This window comes from Brachyistius frenatus, unplaced genomic scaffold (genome assembly GCF_029030835.1).
Source record: "Brachyistius frenatus isolate BFR_SWC_R1_liver_20210118 unplaced genomic scaffold, ASM2903083v1 Contig_8, whole genome shotgun sequence".
Lineage (NCBI taxonomy): Eukaryota > Metazoa > Chordata > Actinopteri > Embiotocidae > Brachyistius > Brachyistius frenatus.
The window spans coordinates 2226881-2241789 of NW_027210607.1; the positions used below are offsets into that span (position 1 = coordinate 2226881).

At 42.8% G+C, this 14909-nt stretch overlaps 1 protein-coding gene across 1 annotated transcript; it reads right to left on the minus strand.

The window, feature by feature from the left end:
• Positions 1-818: 818 nt before the first annotated feature.
• Positions 819-10072, minus strand: socs5b (suppressor of cytokine signaling 5b). Its single transcript, XM_069689863.1, has 2 exons — positions 9887-10072; positions 819-4042 (listed from the first exon to the last, which is right to left on the minus strand). Exon 2 carries the CDS (start codon positions 4021-4023, stop codon positions 2308-2310), a length of 1716 nt encoding a protein of 571 aa, XP_069545964.1. The 5' UTR covers positions 4024-4042; positions 9887-10072; the 3' UTR covers positions 819-2307.
• Between the last annotated feature and the right edge of the window lie 4837 nt (positions 10073-14909).

The window sequence follows — 14909 nt, forward strand, 5'->3', positions numbered from 1 at the left end:
CTTCACGCCGAGACAATAACGGACAGGACAGGCGAGCCGACGGTGTTTCTGTCCCGCGCCACGCAACTAAAGCCAGTCAGCTTGCATAACTAAAGTCGTCGAGGATACGCCAACCTCTCTAAAGTGGAGCGTCGCCGACACTACGCCAGCATCAACTTGTGACTGGAACTGCAGACGGGCCATGAGGGGATTTGTTGAGTTGGAGACTTTTAATATCAAGTCATAAACTCCTCAGAAAAGGCTACACTTTTTTTTAACACGACGTTTAGGGGAAAACAAAAAATGAAGGAGGAAACTGGTAGCTGTAGTTCAAATATCATGTGAGGTTAACGGTCCTCCTAATTCATGATCTTTGATTATGTGGAGTTTCTCATGACATCAGCAGATCAACAAGTTTAAAGAGATACTGGCATTCCGAAGTTTTAGCGATTGTCTTCACCGAATACTTATTACATGTTTGTATTCTTTGTAATTGTAAAGTGTATAGGGAAAATGCTGCTTGGTGGTTCTGTACTGTAAATAAATTGACTTATTGATTGACAGGTGGCCCTGAACGCCACTTTACTGGCTCGTTAGCATTTCTTACTGTAACCAAAAGAAGCAAAAAGCTGCACCGCTGCTTCAAATGTCTCAAAGATAAACAACCAGCCTGGGCGTGGACGGTCAAAGCTGTCTGGATGGAAGCTGCCACCAAAAGATGCTGAACTTAACCCATTTAGACCTGACGCAATATTTGTTTGTATATACCTTTCGGAGCAGGGGGTGCGAGTGTGTTTGAGATGACATCGTTGGACCTTGTTGCCGTCTGCGGCTACAGACGGAGCAACGAGGTTGAACATGTGACAGAGGCTGAATCCGAACGTCAACCCTCTGGAGTCCATGCAGACTCCAGCCGACAGTGAACTCTTCACTGTTATCACGAGACTAATTTATAGGCAGCTGATAAGACAGACCGAAAGACCACAATAATAAAAGGCAAATGCAATAATTTCATTAAGTTTAAGCTCTTAAACGTTTGTTATTTCACGTTTCCATCTGCTACAGAAGCTTTAGGTTGAAGCCTTTCCTCAGGTTTGAGGAGGTGGCTTTCAACAAGGCTTCGGGGTTTAGAAGATTTTTAAGGATGCTTCGAGTCGTAATGGGTTAAAGAAGCATGTACCAAACTGAACTAGCAGACAGCCCAAATGTTAACCTATATTTTATACAGGAACAATTTAACTGCGTTCATTTATGCAAAATAGTTTGCACAGAGTTGTTCTGCCCTGACTGCTCTGACAACTGTAACAATGGCAAGAATTGTCTCACTATTTCCTGACAATCCGTTCTTCGTGTTTCAAAAGCACAGCAGGAATAAAGCTGACATGTTTAGCTTGCTCAGTAAATAGGACACAGTAGACTGATTTATTATTCATCACTCACCTCATCACTCACCATTACTGCTTAAAAGGAGGAACTAGTGTTCTTTAAGGACTAATCTATAGTCCTTAGAAAGCAATTTATTTCCCTGATGTGCTGTCCCGAACTCTATGGACCCTCTCACAATCTGTCCTCATCTCTGGCTGATGCTCATTCGTGCAAAGAGATGGCAAAAAATGTGCCTTATGTGGCTCCGTCCATGGGACGAGCTCTGACTGCAAAATACTAATAGCACCTCCAGATGCCCTCTCAACACCCCCCCACACACACACACACACACACACACACACACACACACACACACACACACACACACACACACACACACACACACACACACACACACACACACACACACCTTCTCCCAGGAAGGTGCTCCACTAGGTGCTTTGACAAGCTAAGGAAGATTTTTTTTTTTTTTTTAAAAAGTAGAGAAAGCACAAAGTGAGCTGTACAACGTAGCCATCTGGGCCTAAATAGCGATTGGGGATGAACGGGGGCATTGGGAGGGCAGGGGGGAGGGGGGGCGGGGCATGCAGGCAGGTCTACAGGCAGGGTGATGTTGTGGGATCAGGCAGACATTTAGCACAAAGCAGGAGAGGAAAAGACACAAAGCACTGATATTTGTGCCTTCCCTCACTGTCAAAAACAACCTGTTCAACACAAAGACATGTGCTTGCCAGACAGCGTTATACTGAATATAATCATATGTATTTTCTGTGATGTAAGTAATAACTAAAACAAAGATTAGAATGAATCTTGTATAGCTTGTTACACTTAAATTCAATCCCCCACCAGAGAGAAAGCCATGTCAGTAAATTGGCTGGTGAGGAATTTCTTAAGTTCTGTAATCCTCCTGCAGTGTGTGTACAGGCGATGGGGAAGCCCGCCCTATTTGACCTTGAGTGGCGGTTCCCTCTCCAACCAGCGAACTCGTACTTTCTGTTTATAGTGATACTCCTTGAGGAAGTCCTGCAGCGCAGGGGGCAACGGCAGAGAGCCTATACCATCGTAAGTGGTCCAGCGGCAAATGGCAGCTCGTGCCAGGTGCTGCAGGCCGAAGGGAAAGGTCCGATGGAGAGGCGCTGTTAGCAGCGGTTCAAAAAACATGCAGGCGCTGGGGTCCTTGTAGTGCTCCAGCAGACCAGTGACGGTGGAAGAGTGGAAAACACAAGGGTCGTGAGCGTCAAAGCTGAAGTTGTGGTTCCACTGCTCGATGCGTGCGTGCAGGGACCGATTGTAACGTCGGAAGCTAACAGAGAAGAGGTAGTCCTCCTGGGCCGAGTCACGCAGCAGGAAGGTGCCCTCTGGCCGCCCATCCAGCAGTGCCTCGGCCTCGTAGCGGTCCATTACGCCCCAGTAGCAGGGCAGAGCTGTAATCTGCAGCAGGTCTGGCACCAGGCAATGGATGTAGTCTATCTGGGTGTGAACCTTCCAGGGACCAGGTTGCTGCCGGCTCAGGTGACCGTCCCCAGAGGCATGCCTCTGCTTGGGCCTCCTGGCCTGCAGACATAGGGTGGTGGAATCCTCCTCAGAGTCACAGTCCTGGGCTGATGCTGATGCTGATGCTGATGCTGATGCTGCAGCCCCCAACACTGGCCCACATCCTCCTGATGATCCAGCACCTGCAGAGCTGCCAGGCCCGGAGGCCCGGGTTTCCCCAGAGGCCTCTCCCATGCCAGGAGCCATCTTTGGTCCCAGTTTGTAGAGAGAGGAGCCCGGCACTGAGGCCTCCAGGGTGTGGATCTGTGCATTAGGTGGCGGGTCCACACCTTCCTCGATGCTAAGTCGACGGCGCTCGCGCAGACGTTCCTCCTCGTCCTCGGGAGAGGGGTGGGCCGGGTCGAAGGCATCTAGAAGGGCAGTGGAGGAATGCGGGCTGACTGGTGCTGTGTGTTGTTTGATCAGGTGCCACTTGTGAGCGAGGTCTGAGCCTGGTGGGAAGGGGCAGGTCTCCAGCATGAGCTCCGTCAGGTGAATCTTACGTTTGGAGGTGACAGGGTTCTTAGAAGAGCGCGAGCGTCTGCGAGCCGGCAGGGGTAAGCACAACCCCACCGTTTCACTTAGCCGCTGGCGCAGAGACCGGGCATTCAGACTGCGTCCTCCAGATACAGAGTCGTTCATCTCCTGGATGGAGCTGACTCCGTAGCGCCTCTCCCTCCGGTTCCCACTTCCTCGTAAGCGCCCGGACCGCCTGTCTGCCTCCAGAGAGCTCTGGGTTTTGGTGGAACATGAGTGTTTTTTCTTGCCCCCCCACGGAGCATGACGGGAATAGGAGTCTCTGCGGGCCAGGGGGACACCCCCTGACCCCACCCGCACATCCTCAGTGTCCTTGTCGATGGTGATCTCTACAATCTGTGGGATGTCCGACACGCAGTTGTGATGGCGGCGCCCCGCTGTTACCATTGGCACCGGTAGGAGGCTCCGTGATGGGCTCGAGGCTCCCGATACCTGCGCCTCACCTGAGCTGCCTCCTTGCCCCAGATCCACCACGCAGTGGACGGTATCGGCCTCCACCCTGCTTTCACCGGGTCCTGAACTGTTGTTGTGAAAGAGTGTCTGGCATCTGCTCTTCAGGTTGCTCCACATGTTGCCCACTTTCTTCATTAACAGGAGTCCCTGGGACCTGAAAAGAACAGGAGACAAAGCTGATAAAGCCACAGGTGAAGAACTCTCGCAACGGCACCTGCATTTAACACTGAGTTACAAGCTACATAGGGAATGTCCTACAGTTAAATTCCCCAGCCTTCTGTGTATCTAGTAATTAGACATGGTGAGAGTATAACGGGGCCAAAGTGTCTGAGAGGTGGCTGAGCTTGAGTCGTTGGAACAGCAGAGTTAGGAGTTGCCAGGCAGACGTGCAGGGACACAAGGCCACGGCTATAAATGAACCCAGGATCTGCTCACAGCTGATCTGCTGGTATGTACTGTATTACAGAGCCAGTCTAGACCTGACCAAAAACTTTCCCTGTAACAGCAGCAGCAGCAGACAGGGCACATGTACATGCACATATGCTGCTGATTTATCACTCTGCTAGAATTTGACAGGGATTTGAAGGTAGTCGCACCAGACTGCATTCGAATGATTAACATTTTACAGTGTCACCACAGGTAGGTGGCCCTGCATAGCACGAAGTCTCCAAGGGCTCCATAATGCTGCATTTCCCTTCCTGTTTCTGACGGAGTAGCCTCACTTTATGGATTTATTGGGGTACACATGTTGCTACTGGGAGTAAATCAACATAACTGCAGCATACAGTGAGACACCTGAAAAACTAGCAATTATGCAAAATGTCTTCAACAGAACAGCTTTGCAAGTCTTCATACAAATATTTCTGTTCCTCTTTTTCGTAGAAATGAGTTACGTAAAAAGACAACAATGCAACAAAATCCAACATGAAGTTTAAGACATGCTTATCTCCACTGTCAGCTATGACAGACAGAGTTATGTGATGCAAAGAAAACCAGATTGGCCTTCAGCACGTCTGATTAAGTTGATTTGTTGAGGGCAGTTCTATGTCTATCATAAAATTCCTCATGATGTCTCTGACAGACCACATCATTAAAACAGCCTTCCATATAAACATTATCGATACAATCGAGCTACATTACAAAATGTGACATGTGCTCCATTTCTTTAATTCTCTAAAGGGACCGTGCCAGTAATAAATAAACAAAAATCCATCGCAACTGCCTTTCCTCCCCGATTCGATCACCTCTGGCTTCCAATGATAAACTGGAAATGATCAGCATCTAAAGCAAAGTAATCCTTCACAGGCTTTCCGGCACCAAATGTCAGTTTAGCAAGCTCACATTTAAGGAACCGTTCCCTGACCGATTCCATCATTGTAACATCTGCATGCTGCAAGTTAATTACATTAAAAACTAAATTGGGTTCAAAGTCCAAATCACTAAGCTGGTTTGTTTGTTTCAAGGGTGCGTTTAAAACCTCATATGTGCTCTAAACAATGAATCCTATGTCATCACTGCAATCCACTCACTCTTTCTCACTGGAAATACTTATATTTAGCAAGCTGCTCTGTGCTGCGGCCACAACTAGATTACTGAATCATCATCAGTTACGATGCATCTAAATTCAATTTTTTTTTATTCATTTTTCCTACAGTATCTGCTTCCATAGTAACCTGGTCATTAATATCAATCATGGAAAATGGCAGATAATCTTGCTTATACTTTAAATGTTCTTCATTTTTAAATGTTGGCCTTGCAATTGCTTGTCATGTTGCAGTGATGGTTTTTTGAATTACTAATCTGCACCACTGGGCAGAAACCCACCACTGCAAAGATGAAATGCATTCCTTTGTAATTTAGTAATACAATTTGTCAATAACTATTATCAGTTGTTGGTCAAAATACTAATCATTAAACATCTGAAATATAAAATGCATGTTTTTCTAATTGAAGCCATATTTTAATGGAATGAGCAATTATTCAATTTAGAATTTAAAAACAAAAAGTTGTTATTACTTGAATGACATTATGTTGTCACTTAAGATTACCATTAGTCCTTTTGCTCACCCCTGTGTAACATGTGACCTTACTAATGTCCAAAACATTTTTTTTTCATGATTGCTGTCAGCTGATCAGTGCTGCACTAACAAAGAACCACAGACTTCAAATGCTTTTGTCAAACGGAACAGGAAAAAGTGGATGCCATAATCGCCTACACTGTGTCCATAGTACAAGCTCTGATACAAGCTCCAATAGTTCCTGATGTTAAGCGAAGTATCCACTGTATAGAGCTACAGTTGCACCATGATGCCTGAATAATATTGTGCCAACTAAGCAAATCTTGGTTAAGCTATACTTAGAGCTGCACATTCAGCAGATTGATTAATCGATTATGCAATCCAAAACATTTGAGGGTTTCAGCTTCTCAGTGTAAGAATCTGCTGCTCCACTCGGCCTTAAAAACTTTACTGCAACTCAACAATGAGACTGAGCCCGATTCACTCACACCTTCCTCCTCCTCCTGCCTCCCATTTATCCAAGAACTGCATGCCTTCTATTACGCCTCAATTCATTCAAATATGGCGGCCCTTCCTCGTTGTTCCTCCGGCTCATCTTGCAGGCACCCACTGCCTCCCCAGCTCCACCGGGGGTCTCAGGACTCCTTACCGGGGAAGGCTCAGACGCCCTCCTGCAGAGTGCACTGCAAAGATTTGCACAGGCCGCAATCACACACGGTGTGAGTCTGCACTAAAATCTTTGTCAAAACCTGGTAAATAAATGGTTTCATTACGTAGTCATATGGAGAGGTCTCTCGTAGTTGAATTACAATTTAAGTGACTGTTTGATGGCATTGCATTTGTGCCATTTTTTGTTTTCTGATGTTTTATAGACTACGTGATTAATCAGTTCCACCAGAGAATTCTAGCGGTCAAAATATCAATTTAAATTCTATTTTGTAAAGCTACGGCACTTTTAGGACTATAAACGGGTTTTTTTCTGTTCTTCGACTTGCAAATTTGACCAATTGACCAATTTTACAGCAAACTACTAACAAATATTTAGACTTGATCAAAAAAAATTCACGAGTTTTTTTTAAAGGTAAAGCATATCAAAATTATCATTCAAGTCATAGTATTTTATACATCTTCAAACATACCAGGAATGGCCCTTTTAGTCATAAGTAAGATTTCAGTCTTGTAGCAGGATAGCACACTAATAGACTCACATATAAAATACTTTAAGGTCAAACTGCTCAACTTAAACAGACACTCAAACATTTCATCAAAGGGACAACATGACTCAACGATTAAGCCAATTCAATTTTAGACGGCAAACAACCGTCACTATAATCAAACTAGGGCAGGAAAATATCTTATTATATCAATATTGTGTTATGAGACAAGATATCATCTTTGATCTTGAATATCTGCAGTACATTTTATCTTTAATATTTAAAGGCTATATTTCATCCATTTCATCAGACTGATGACAAGAGTCATTCCAACAATATTGACATGATGTACTTTGTCAAAATATTGGGATATTGTTTTATTTTGTCCACATTGCCCAGCCCCAGTACAAACTAAAACGGTGTGTCCACACCCTGCTGTCTCTTTCCTACAAGATAAACTGGAACTGTGAGACTAAAGTCATATCAGCAGCATCTCGAGAGCCTGGATTTTCCACCCGGGTTGATGTATTTTGCCCAACATCTTGCTAATCAGCTCAAAAATACAAACAATGACAAGTTACAGTTAAGAACAATCATGACTAAATAGGAACAGGTTCTCAAAAACTATTAGTGAAACTATACTACTATTAATTGTCTCCAAGTATAATACCATTTGAACTCTCCACCACATTGCGGACGATACTCCACATGCGCACACTTTGAACAAATAACCATATAACAGTTTGTCTGTCTATTTTAGCCACGTCAACTCTGACACCTTTTCAAAGCTTAACTCTCCATTGATAAAATGTATTCAAGAATTCAAAAGATTGAGCTGACAAGAACAGACATTCTTTAAGTTGTACAGTGACAACTGGTATTCATAAATTAGTGCTGCAACTAATCCCTTTCCTCATTATTGATTACGTTATCAATTATTTTATTGATCAATTTATTGTTTGGTCTTTAAAGTCAGAAAATAATGAAAAATGTTGATCAGTATTTCCTAAAGCCAACAGTGCAGCCTGAATTGTCTTATTCTGTCCCATCCAACAAGAACCAGAGAGTTGTCACATTTCAGGAGCTGAAAACAGAGAATGTCTGCATTTTTTTCATGAAAAACAATATTCAGATAGAATTATCAAATATCAAACTAGTTGGTGATACATTTTCTGTTGATCATTTACTTGACGAGTCAATCATTTAAGCTCTACTATGAATCACTACCTTTCAGGTCAGTGCATTTAATTCATGTAAAGACAATTGTCCAACAACTGTATGTCTGAATAGCCGAACCGCGTTATGACTTTGCTGTAATGAAGTTCAACACTTGTCATAATGAGCATACACGTCACCTACAAGGCGACACACAACACAGGGGCATCCCATATTGCAGATTTCTGTCTACAACTATGAATTTTCAGCTCATTTAAAAGTGAGAGTCCTCCTTAACAACTCTATGACTGTTGCTATTGATAACAATGGCCACACCAATAGTGCAAGCCAGTCCACATCCATTTTGAGCTGTCCTGAAACAGAACTAGGCTACTTCTGGTCTCCGGCAGCCCAACACACCCATTCTCCTGGGATCATACTGATCTAAGAGACGGCTGGAGAGAGGACAAGATTAAGGGAGGACGCCTTCTCTGCTCAGACCAGACCAGAGTTAATGAGATATTTGCAGCGCTTTACATTCTGAAAGATATGCAAGATGGCAGAGAGCCATAAAGGGTCCGTAAATAACTGATACAACACACTGATTCGTATTGCTATCATTTAAATCTGAACAAATATTAAAAGTTTTCATAGAAATGTTGATGCGGTAAATGATACATCTTTCTATCCTTTGCAAAACTGACACATAATCGATTAGTGCCTAAAGATAAACCTTTCAAATTGAGGCAGAATATGCATTCATATTCCTGAAACTCAATAATGCATTGTTCTTCAAATGTGCATTAACATGGTGTTTGTATGATAATCATTTTACCCCGGTGTAGCTTTGTTAGTCGCTTACAGTACAAATATAATCAAAAACATGCAGGGCAGTTTAAAACATTTATTAGCCAACTCAATTTAACATCAAAACCATATCTTAACACGTATTTGAACATAGAAAGAGCCAATGCCCGAACACCTTCATTTATCCTACAGTTCAACACTGTCCCACGTTTCAATGTAACCTGGTCACAGATTAACGTGTACAGCAGCTCTACTAATGTGAGCTCCCACGAAAGACCGCAAGGATGTTTGACCCTTTTTGTCAATAGACGCCACGACTGTGGAGCCCTGAGGTTTTCCTAGCTGCTCTGGAGGAGCTGTTGAGGGCCTTGAGGGTTGTGGAGGCCCCACTTTTCTCTGGTCGCAGCCAAGTTAGCCGACTTGCTAACCCGTTAACGACCCACAGCCAGCCTCACCACACCGTTAAATGAGCCTACAGACGCGAAGGTAACGTTATCCAAGCTTACATGTGCCAAGCTTGCTTTGGTAACTCCCGTCAGATGTATAATATTTGACAGAAACAAGTTTGAAATATCTCAAGTGTTAGTTGGCAACAGATATCGTTAAGTTACGGGTCAGGCTTACGAGCTGTCAGAAATGCTAACTGTTAGCATTCCCCAGAATGGGTTTCTAGCGTTCGGGTTAGCTTTGGCTAACTGACTAGCTAGCGGCTGTTAGCATGTTAGCTTCTGAAAGAAATCGACAATTTTGTATTTTTTTTTTCCAAATGAAGCAGGTGGTGGTGGTGCGATGCTTGGAGGTGCCGAGTAGACACACGAGACATGCTGGTCAAGTAATAGCTTGTTTCTGGAATTCATATCTTACCCGAGTGCCTTGTGAAAGGCTTTATTCAACTGCTCTCTTTGTCTGCGAAAAAATGGCTATTAGGAGAAGTCAGGCATAGATCCCCCTTGCGGACCGCGGTGTCGGATGAAAGCACTGAAGGTACACGGAGACGTGATGGTACCATCCCGAATATTTAGAGGGAAAAATGTGTGGTTGTTTTTTTTTTTTTTTTTTTTGTTAAAACAGGTCAAAATGATTTAAAAGCCAAGGCATTCTTCCAGCGCCGCGGGAGCCCGTTCTTCATCATGGTGGGGGTCTTTCTTTTCTGCCCTGGTCGCTGCTGCTTCCAGCAACCAATATGACGGCGGTCTCAGCAGACACGGAGCCGGAGAGGCGGACAGCGCTCGACGTGAGGGAGCCCGACCGACCGACCGACCGACCGACCGACAGCGCCTCGGTCCAATGGAGCGAAGGGAAAGCACGAGCACTTCCGACGGAGCACGCGGATAGGGAATGCCCCGGAGCGGGCTCCTCGTGACGGGCGTCTCGTGTCACCAATGAGCGGAGAGCGGAGAGAGGAGGACGGGATCCTCCGCTGGCTGCGACTTGGAAACGTGGAGAGGTGAAGTGATGCTGGTGGTGTCCCGGTCGGGCCGGACCGGACCACTGACTTAGTGAAGTCAGGAGGGTGAGAAAGCCAACGGGGGCTCTGGCCGTGAAGTGAATGAAACCACAGGACAAAGAGGACGGTTTAATTTCACAAGTACTTTATTTATAGAGAGTCATAAGTAAAGAATGTGCAAGTATGACCACAATAATCACATTATTCCCACCAATGTGCCTCTAATTATCATCATACCCAAGGCTGGTTTACCAGCTGGGCAAGGCAGGCAAAGACTCTGGTGGCCCAAAACTTCAGGACCCTGGAAAATTAAAGGCTTAGCGTCTAAAATTAAATTAAAATGAAAATTTGTTACATTGGCATGGTCCAAAACAGCTACACCATCAAAGCCTAAGAATAACTGACTTTTAATGGCCTTAAGAAACAAGTGCCCCTTTATTCTGATCACCAGTGCCTGTCCTGAAGAGACTTCATGTGTCAAAAACAAGCATTAAGATCTTTATTATTTCAGTTTTGTGCTCCAATGTGTGATTTTCCTAAATAATTAGAATTTAGGGCCTCTGAGCTGGTTAATCTTGGCCATGTCAGACCTTAAAGTACAGTACAAAGTTATTAATAGATGCACAAAGGTAAACAAGAAATAAATGAATTAATTTGGAGTATGTATTTGTGCTAAATGAAGTAAAACACTTGTTCTATTCAACTTCTCAGTTCCTCAAGTGCTGCAAATCAGTGGATGTGTGTCATACGCTGTACTATTAAAATGTCTCAAAAGAGCATTCATAGTCACTTGCCTCCACACATGAGGTCATCCTGTGGAGTCAAGTCGTTCATGGATGCATGACACAAGGCGTAATGGGAAGTGGAAGTGGTGTGAGTAATGTAGTAGTTCGCTGGGGCTGAGGTTGAGTTCTGGGGAAATCACCAGCAGTCTGAACACATTAGCTTTTACATCTCCGAGATGTTGATCTAATTTGTGCTTATGAAAGGAAATGAAAGAGAATTGCATTAGCACTGATTCTTCTGCCAGGAGTGATTCACACTATTTTAGTCAACATGGACCTCTCCTACCAGGTCGCTGCTGTGTCATCTGCAAGCAATTCCACAGTCAGGACATGATAACTCGCTTCGGAGTCCAGGGTGAATGATTCAGCTGGCTCAGACGAAGAGAGCTCTCACAGTGTTAGACTTCTACAAATGAGAAATGTGTCTTCAACTAAAAAGAGCAAATTGTCCCAGCTTATCTGACTATTTGTATGAAAACCTTTTATTCTGTTACCAGTGACTTAAAGAGCAGGAGGTGGAGTTTATTTTACCGGGATCATGTTGAAAGTTTCAAGCAATGCGTCAGTCACAGAATAATGTTAGATACTAATAAACTTAATTTATTGCCGCAGGCAACTAGTCTTACATCCAAATAAACAAAAACAAGTCACAAGTGCTGACAGCTAATATTCGGGCCCGGGCGGTCTCTCAGTACAGAAATAGATTTAGATATAAATCAGACATGATATTGAAGGGAGGTTTAGGATGGTGTTTAGTATTTCATGTTCTGTTTCTTTGTAAAGTGACTAAGAAGAGTACATCAGGATTGCTCAGTGCGACGCGCAGATCGTACATTATAGTTAAAGCATCCAAATTATGTGCTTGCACCTCAAAAGTGTGCTTCCAGAGTTCTTTGTAATGATTGCCTTTTAAAAGAAATGATGAGCCCCTACCAAGCTATGTTTTGTAGTCCAGCCAACCAACAGTTGCTTTAACCCTGTCTAACATTGTAATTACAGCCTCATGCCAAATCATTGGAAAACTGCTGTTCATATTTAGTTCGTTTTTTTTTATTCTTAATTGTGAACTATTCATCAAACAGTGTGCACTGCTTTTAATCTGGGAGCAACTCTTACAATGTATTTGAAACAAATGTTATTGCTTTGCAATCATGCATTTTAGAAAGAAGTAATACATTCAAAGTACATATGAAAAGAAAAGAGGTTCAAAAGAAAAGAAAAACATAATTTTAAGTAATTCAGTTCCAGTTTGAATGCATTGTGTACAGGACATCGGGATGTAGAGAACTAATGGGATGTTCATGTGGTGACAAAGGAAGGGTTGCCATCTTGTGGCAGCGAGATAGAAACAAAGTCCATCAACATCAAACTTACTATGTATAATTGTCCCAACCACTAAATCTGCTGATTTATGCATTACATAAACTTCCATTTACTTCAGATTTTATGGTTGTATTTCACAATAAAGTATAATTTTATTTAGCTTTAAGTGCAGACCTGATTTACTGTGGCATTCAATTTTAAACAATACTCAATTTTCAGGGGATGTTTAGAAGTCAGCTTGTTGTCAGTTTTATTTTTTTTTAAATCCTGGAAATAAAGAGCACATTATAACTCATGGAAGGTGATCAAGGAAGAATGAAAATGTAAGTGTAATGAATTCAAAAGGACATTAACAGAAGAGAAAAATGATAAAACTCCAGCTGAATGGGTCAGTCAGGGCGAAGAACCGCAGAGCTCTCTGTGGCTGCGATGGGAGATTACAGTTAGGACAAGCAGCTCGATTAGTCTGAGTTGAGGGCTGGAGGGAAGTCAGTGGAGGGAGGCAGATGACAACTGCCTGCAGCATGGAATAAAGTCAGGCAGAGGGCTCCCAAAGTATGAAATAGTCTGCGGTCATGCTGCCTGTCCCTTCATCTACAACATATTTCTACCCATGATTCTGTCCATCACTGTGCGTCCTTTGTCGTGCTGGTTGATCATCTTTATCAGTGCATCTCATGATTTTGCCAATTTATTTTTGAAATTAATATCCCCTAAACGATCACCTCTGTTAAAAGTAGCTTTAATTTAGTAAACATGTGCGTGAAGAATTTTTTGAATTTACTGCATCATTAGTCACGGCTGCATCGTGACAGTCAGCACACCAGCTATTAATGGGGCCTCCAGCGACAATGCCCAACGGGATATATTTATGAATCAAAATTACGTAAAGCAAAATCATGTAATTAAAAGTCATAAAGGGTTTTGTCCGGTAACTTTTCTGTTTGTGCAGTAAAGTTAGAGCTCAGAGGAATGTAGTGTTTTGGACACATCAGCATGGCCACAGACTATTAAAAATGATTAAATGAGCACACCATAAAACAGCTATTTGGTCAGCCATGAATTTAGATTTTTTTTTTAAAAATTTGTATGACAATGTGAAATTAAGTATTAATTATAGAGCATTTAAAAACTGAAAAAAATGAAGACTTTTCAGATGTAAAGAACCACACTGGAGATCCATCAGTGGATCATGTGACTATAGAATTTATGCATTAGGTTCGTTTTGATGAATGTAGGCTCCTGTAAGTGAACCCTGACGTTATGAGGGTAGACACCAGCGTCCCTCTGAAGCACAAGACAGTCAGCAGGGTGAAGTTTGAGCTGATCTTCAATAGGGTATTTAATCTAAATTTTATGCACTGGTTTTCACTGCACGCAACTGACGACTGGGAAAACGACAAAAGTCGGCTCACTCAGCAGCTAAAGAGACGATAATAAGGGTCTCTTCATTACTTAAACCAATATGATACAGTTGCACTTTAGTAATGGATGTGTGTTGTAAGGAGAAATAACTGCACAGACGCGGAGATTGTATGTGTTTTGTTGATGGTTGGCTATTTCTAACATGTGCTTTGCTGATAGCTGCCTTTCAACTGGCACTGATGGAGGCCTGTGGAAAAAGGACATGGAGTTGGCAAGTTTGACTGAAAGGAGAGTCATTTATTTTCACCATGATGCACTCTTAGGATTCTGAAGTTGTCACAATTGTTTCAACAAGAAATTACGACAGTAATTTTCAGTCCAGCATGTCAGAAACAAACACGTCTATCTCCGGTGTATGTGGGTTGATCATGTGCTATCTGCCATGTGCAGATACGTTTTGAGTCACGTGTTGAAATTCTATTCAGCAAGCCACTCAACACTATGCACGCACATCATTTAGCATTAGAAGAAGAGCATTTAATGGTAATTACCAAACGTCTGTCCTCTGTTCTGCCACTTCCTCATTTGCAGCATTTGTCAGCAAGTAAAAGACACAGTTGTTTACACTCTCGAACTTCAACTATAAATACCAGGTTCAAACATTTACTGTGCACAGTAATGTTACTGCATCTAACTCCACAAGTTCAATCCAAATATTCCAGATCAGTGCCTCAAATGTGAAAAAGATGAAGAGATGCAATGTCACTGTTCATGGAAATGTACTGTCAACAAATAAGTATATATGTATCCTATCTGTAAAAAAAAAAAAAAAAAGACGGTTTATTTAGAATGATGATACCACACAGTTCAGTGGCAAAGAAAGCATCATACATTAGATATCAGAGGTTTAAATAACACAAGTTCTACCTGTCAGAGGTTCTTAACATTGGCTCCCTAATCTAGAACC

Coding starts and splice junctions, on each gene's coding strand:
- socs5b (XM_069689863.1), bottom strand. CDS start 4,023: ATGAAGAAAGTGGGCAACATGTGGAGCAACCTGAAGAGCAGATGCCAG.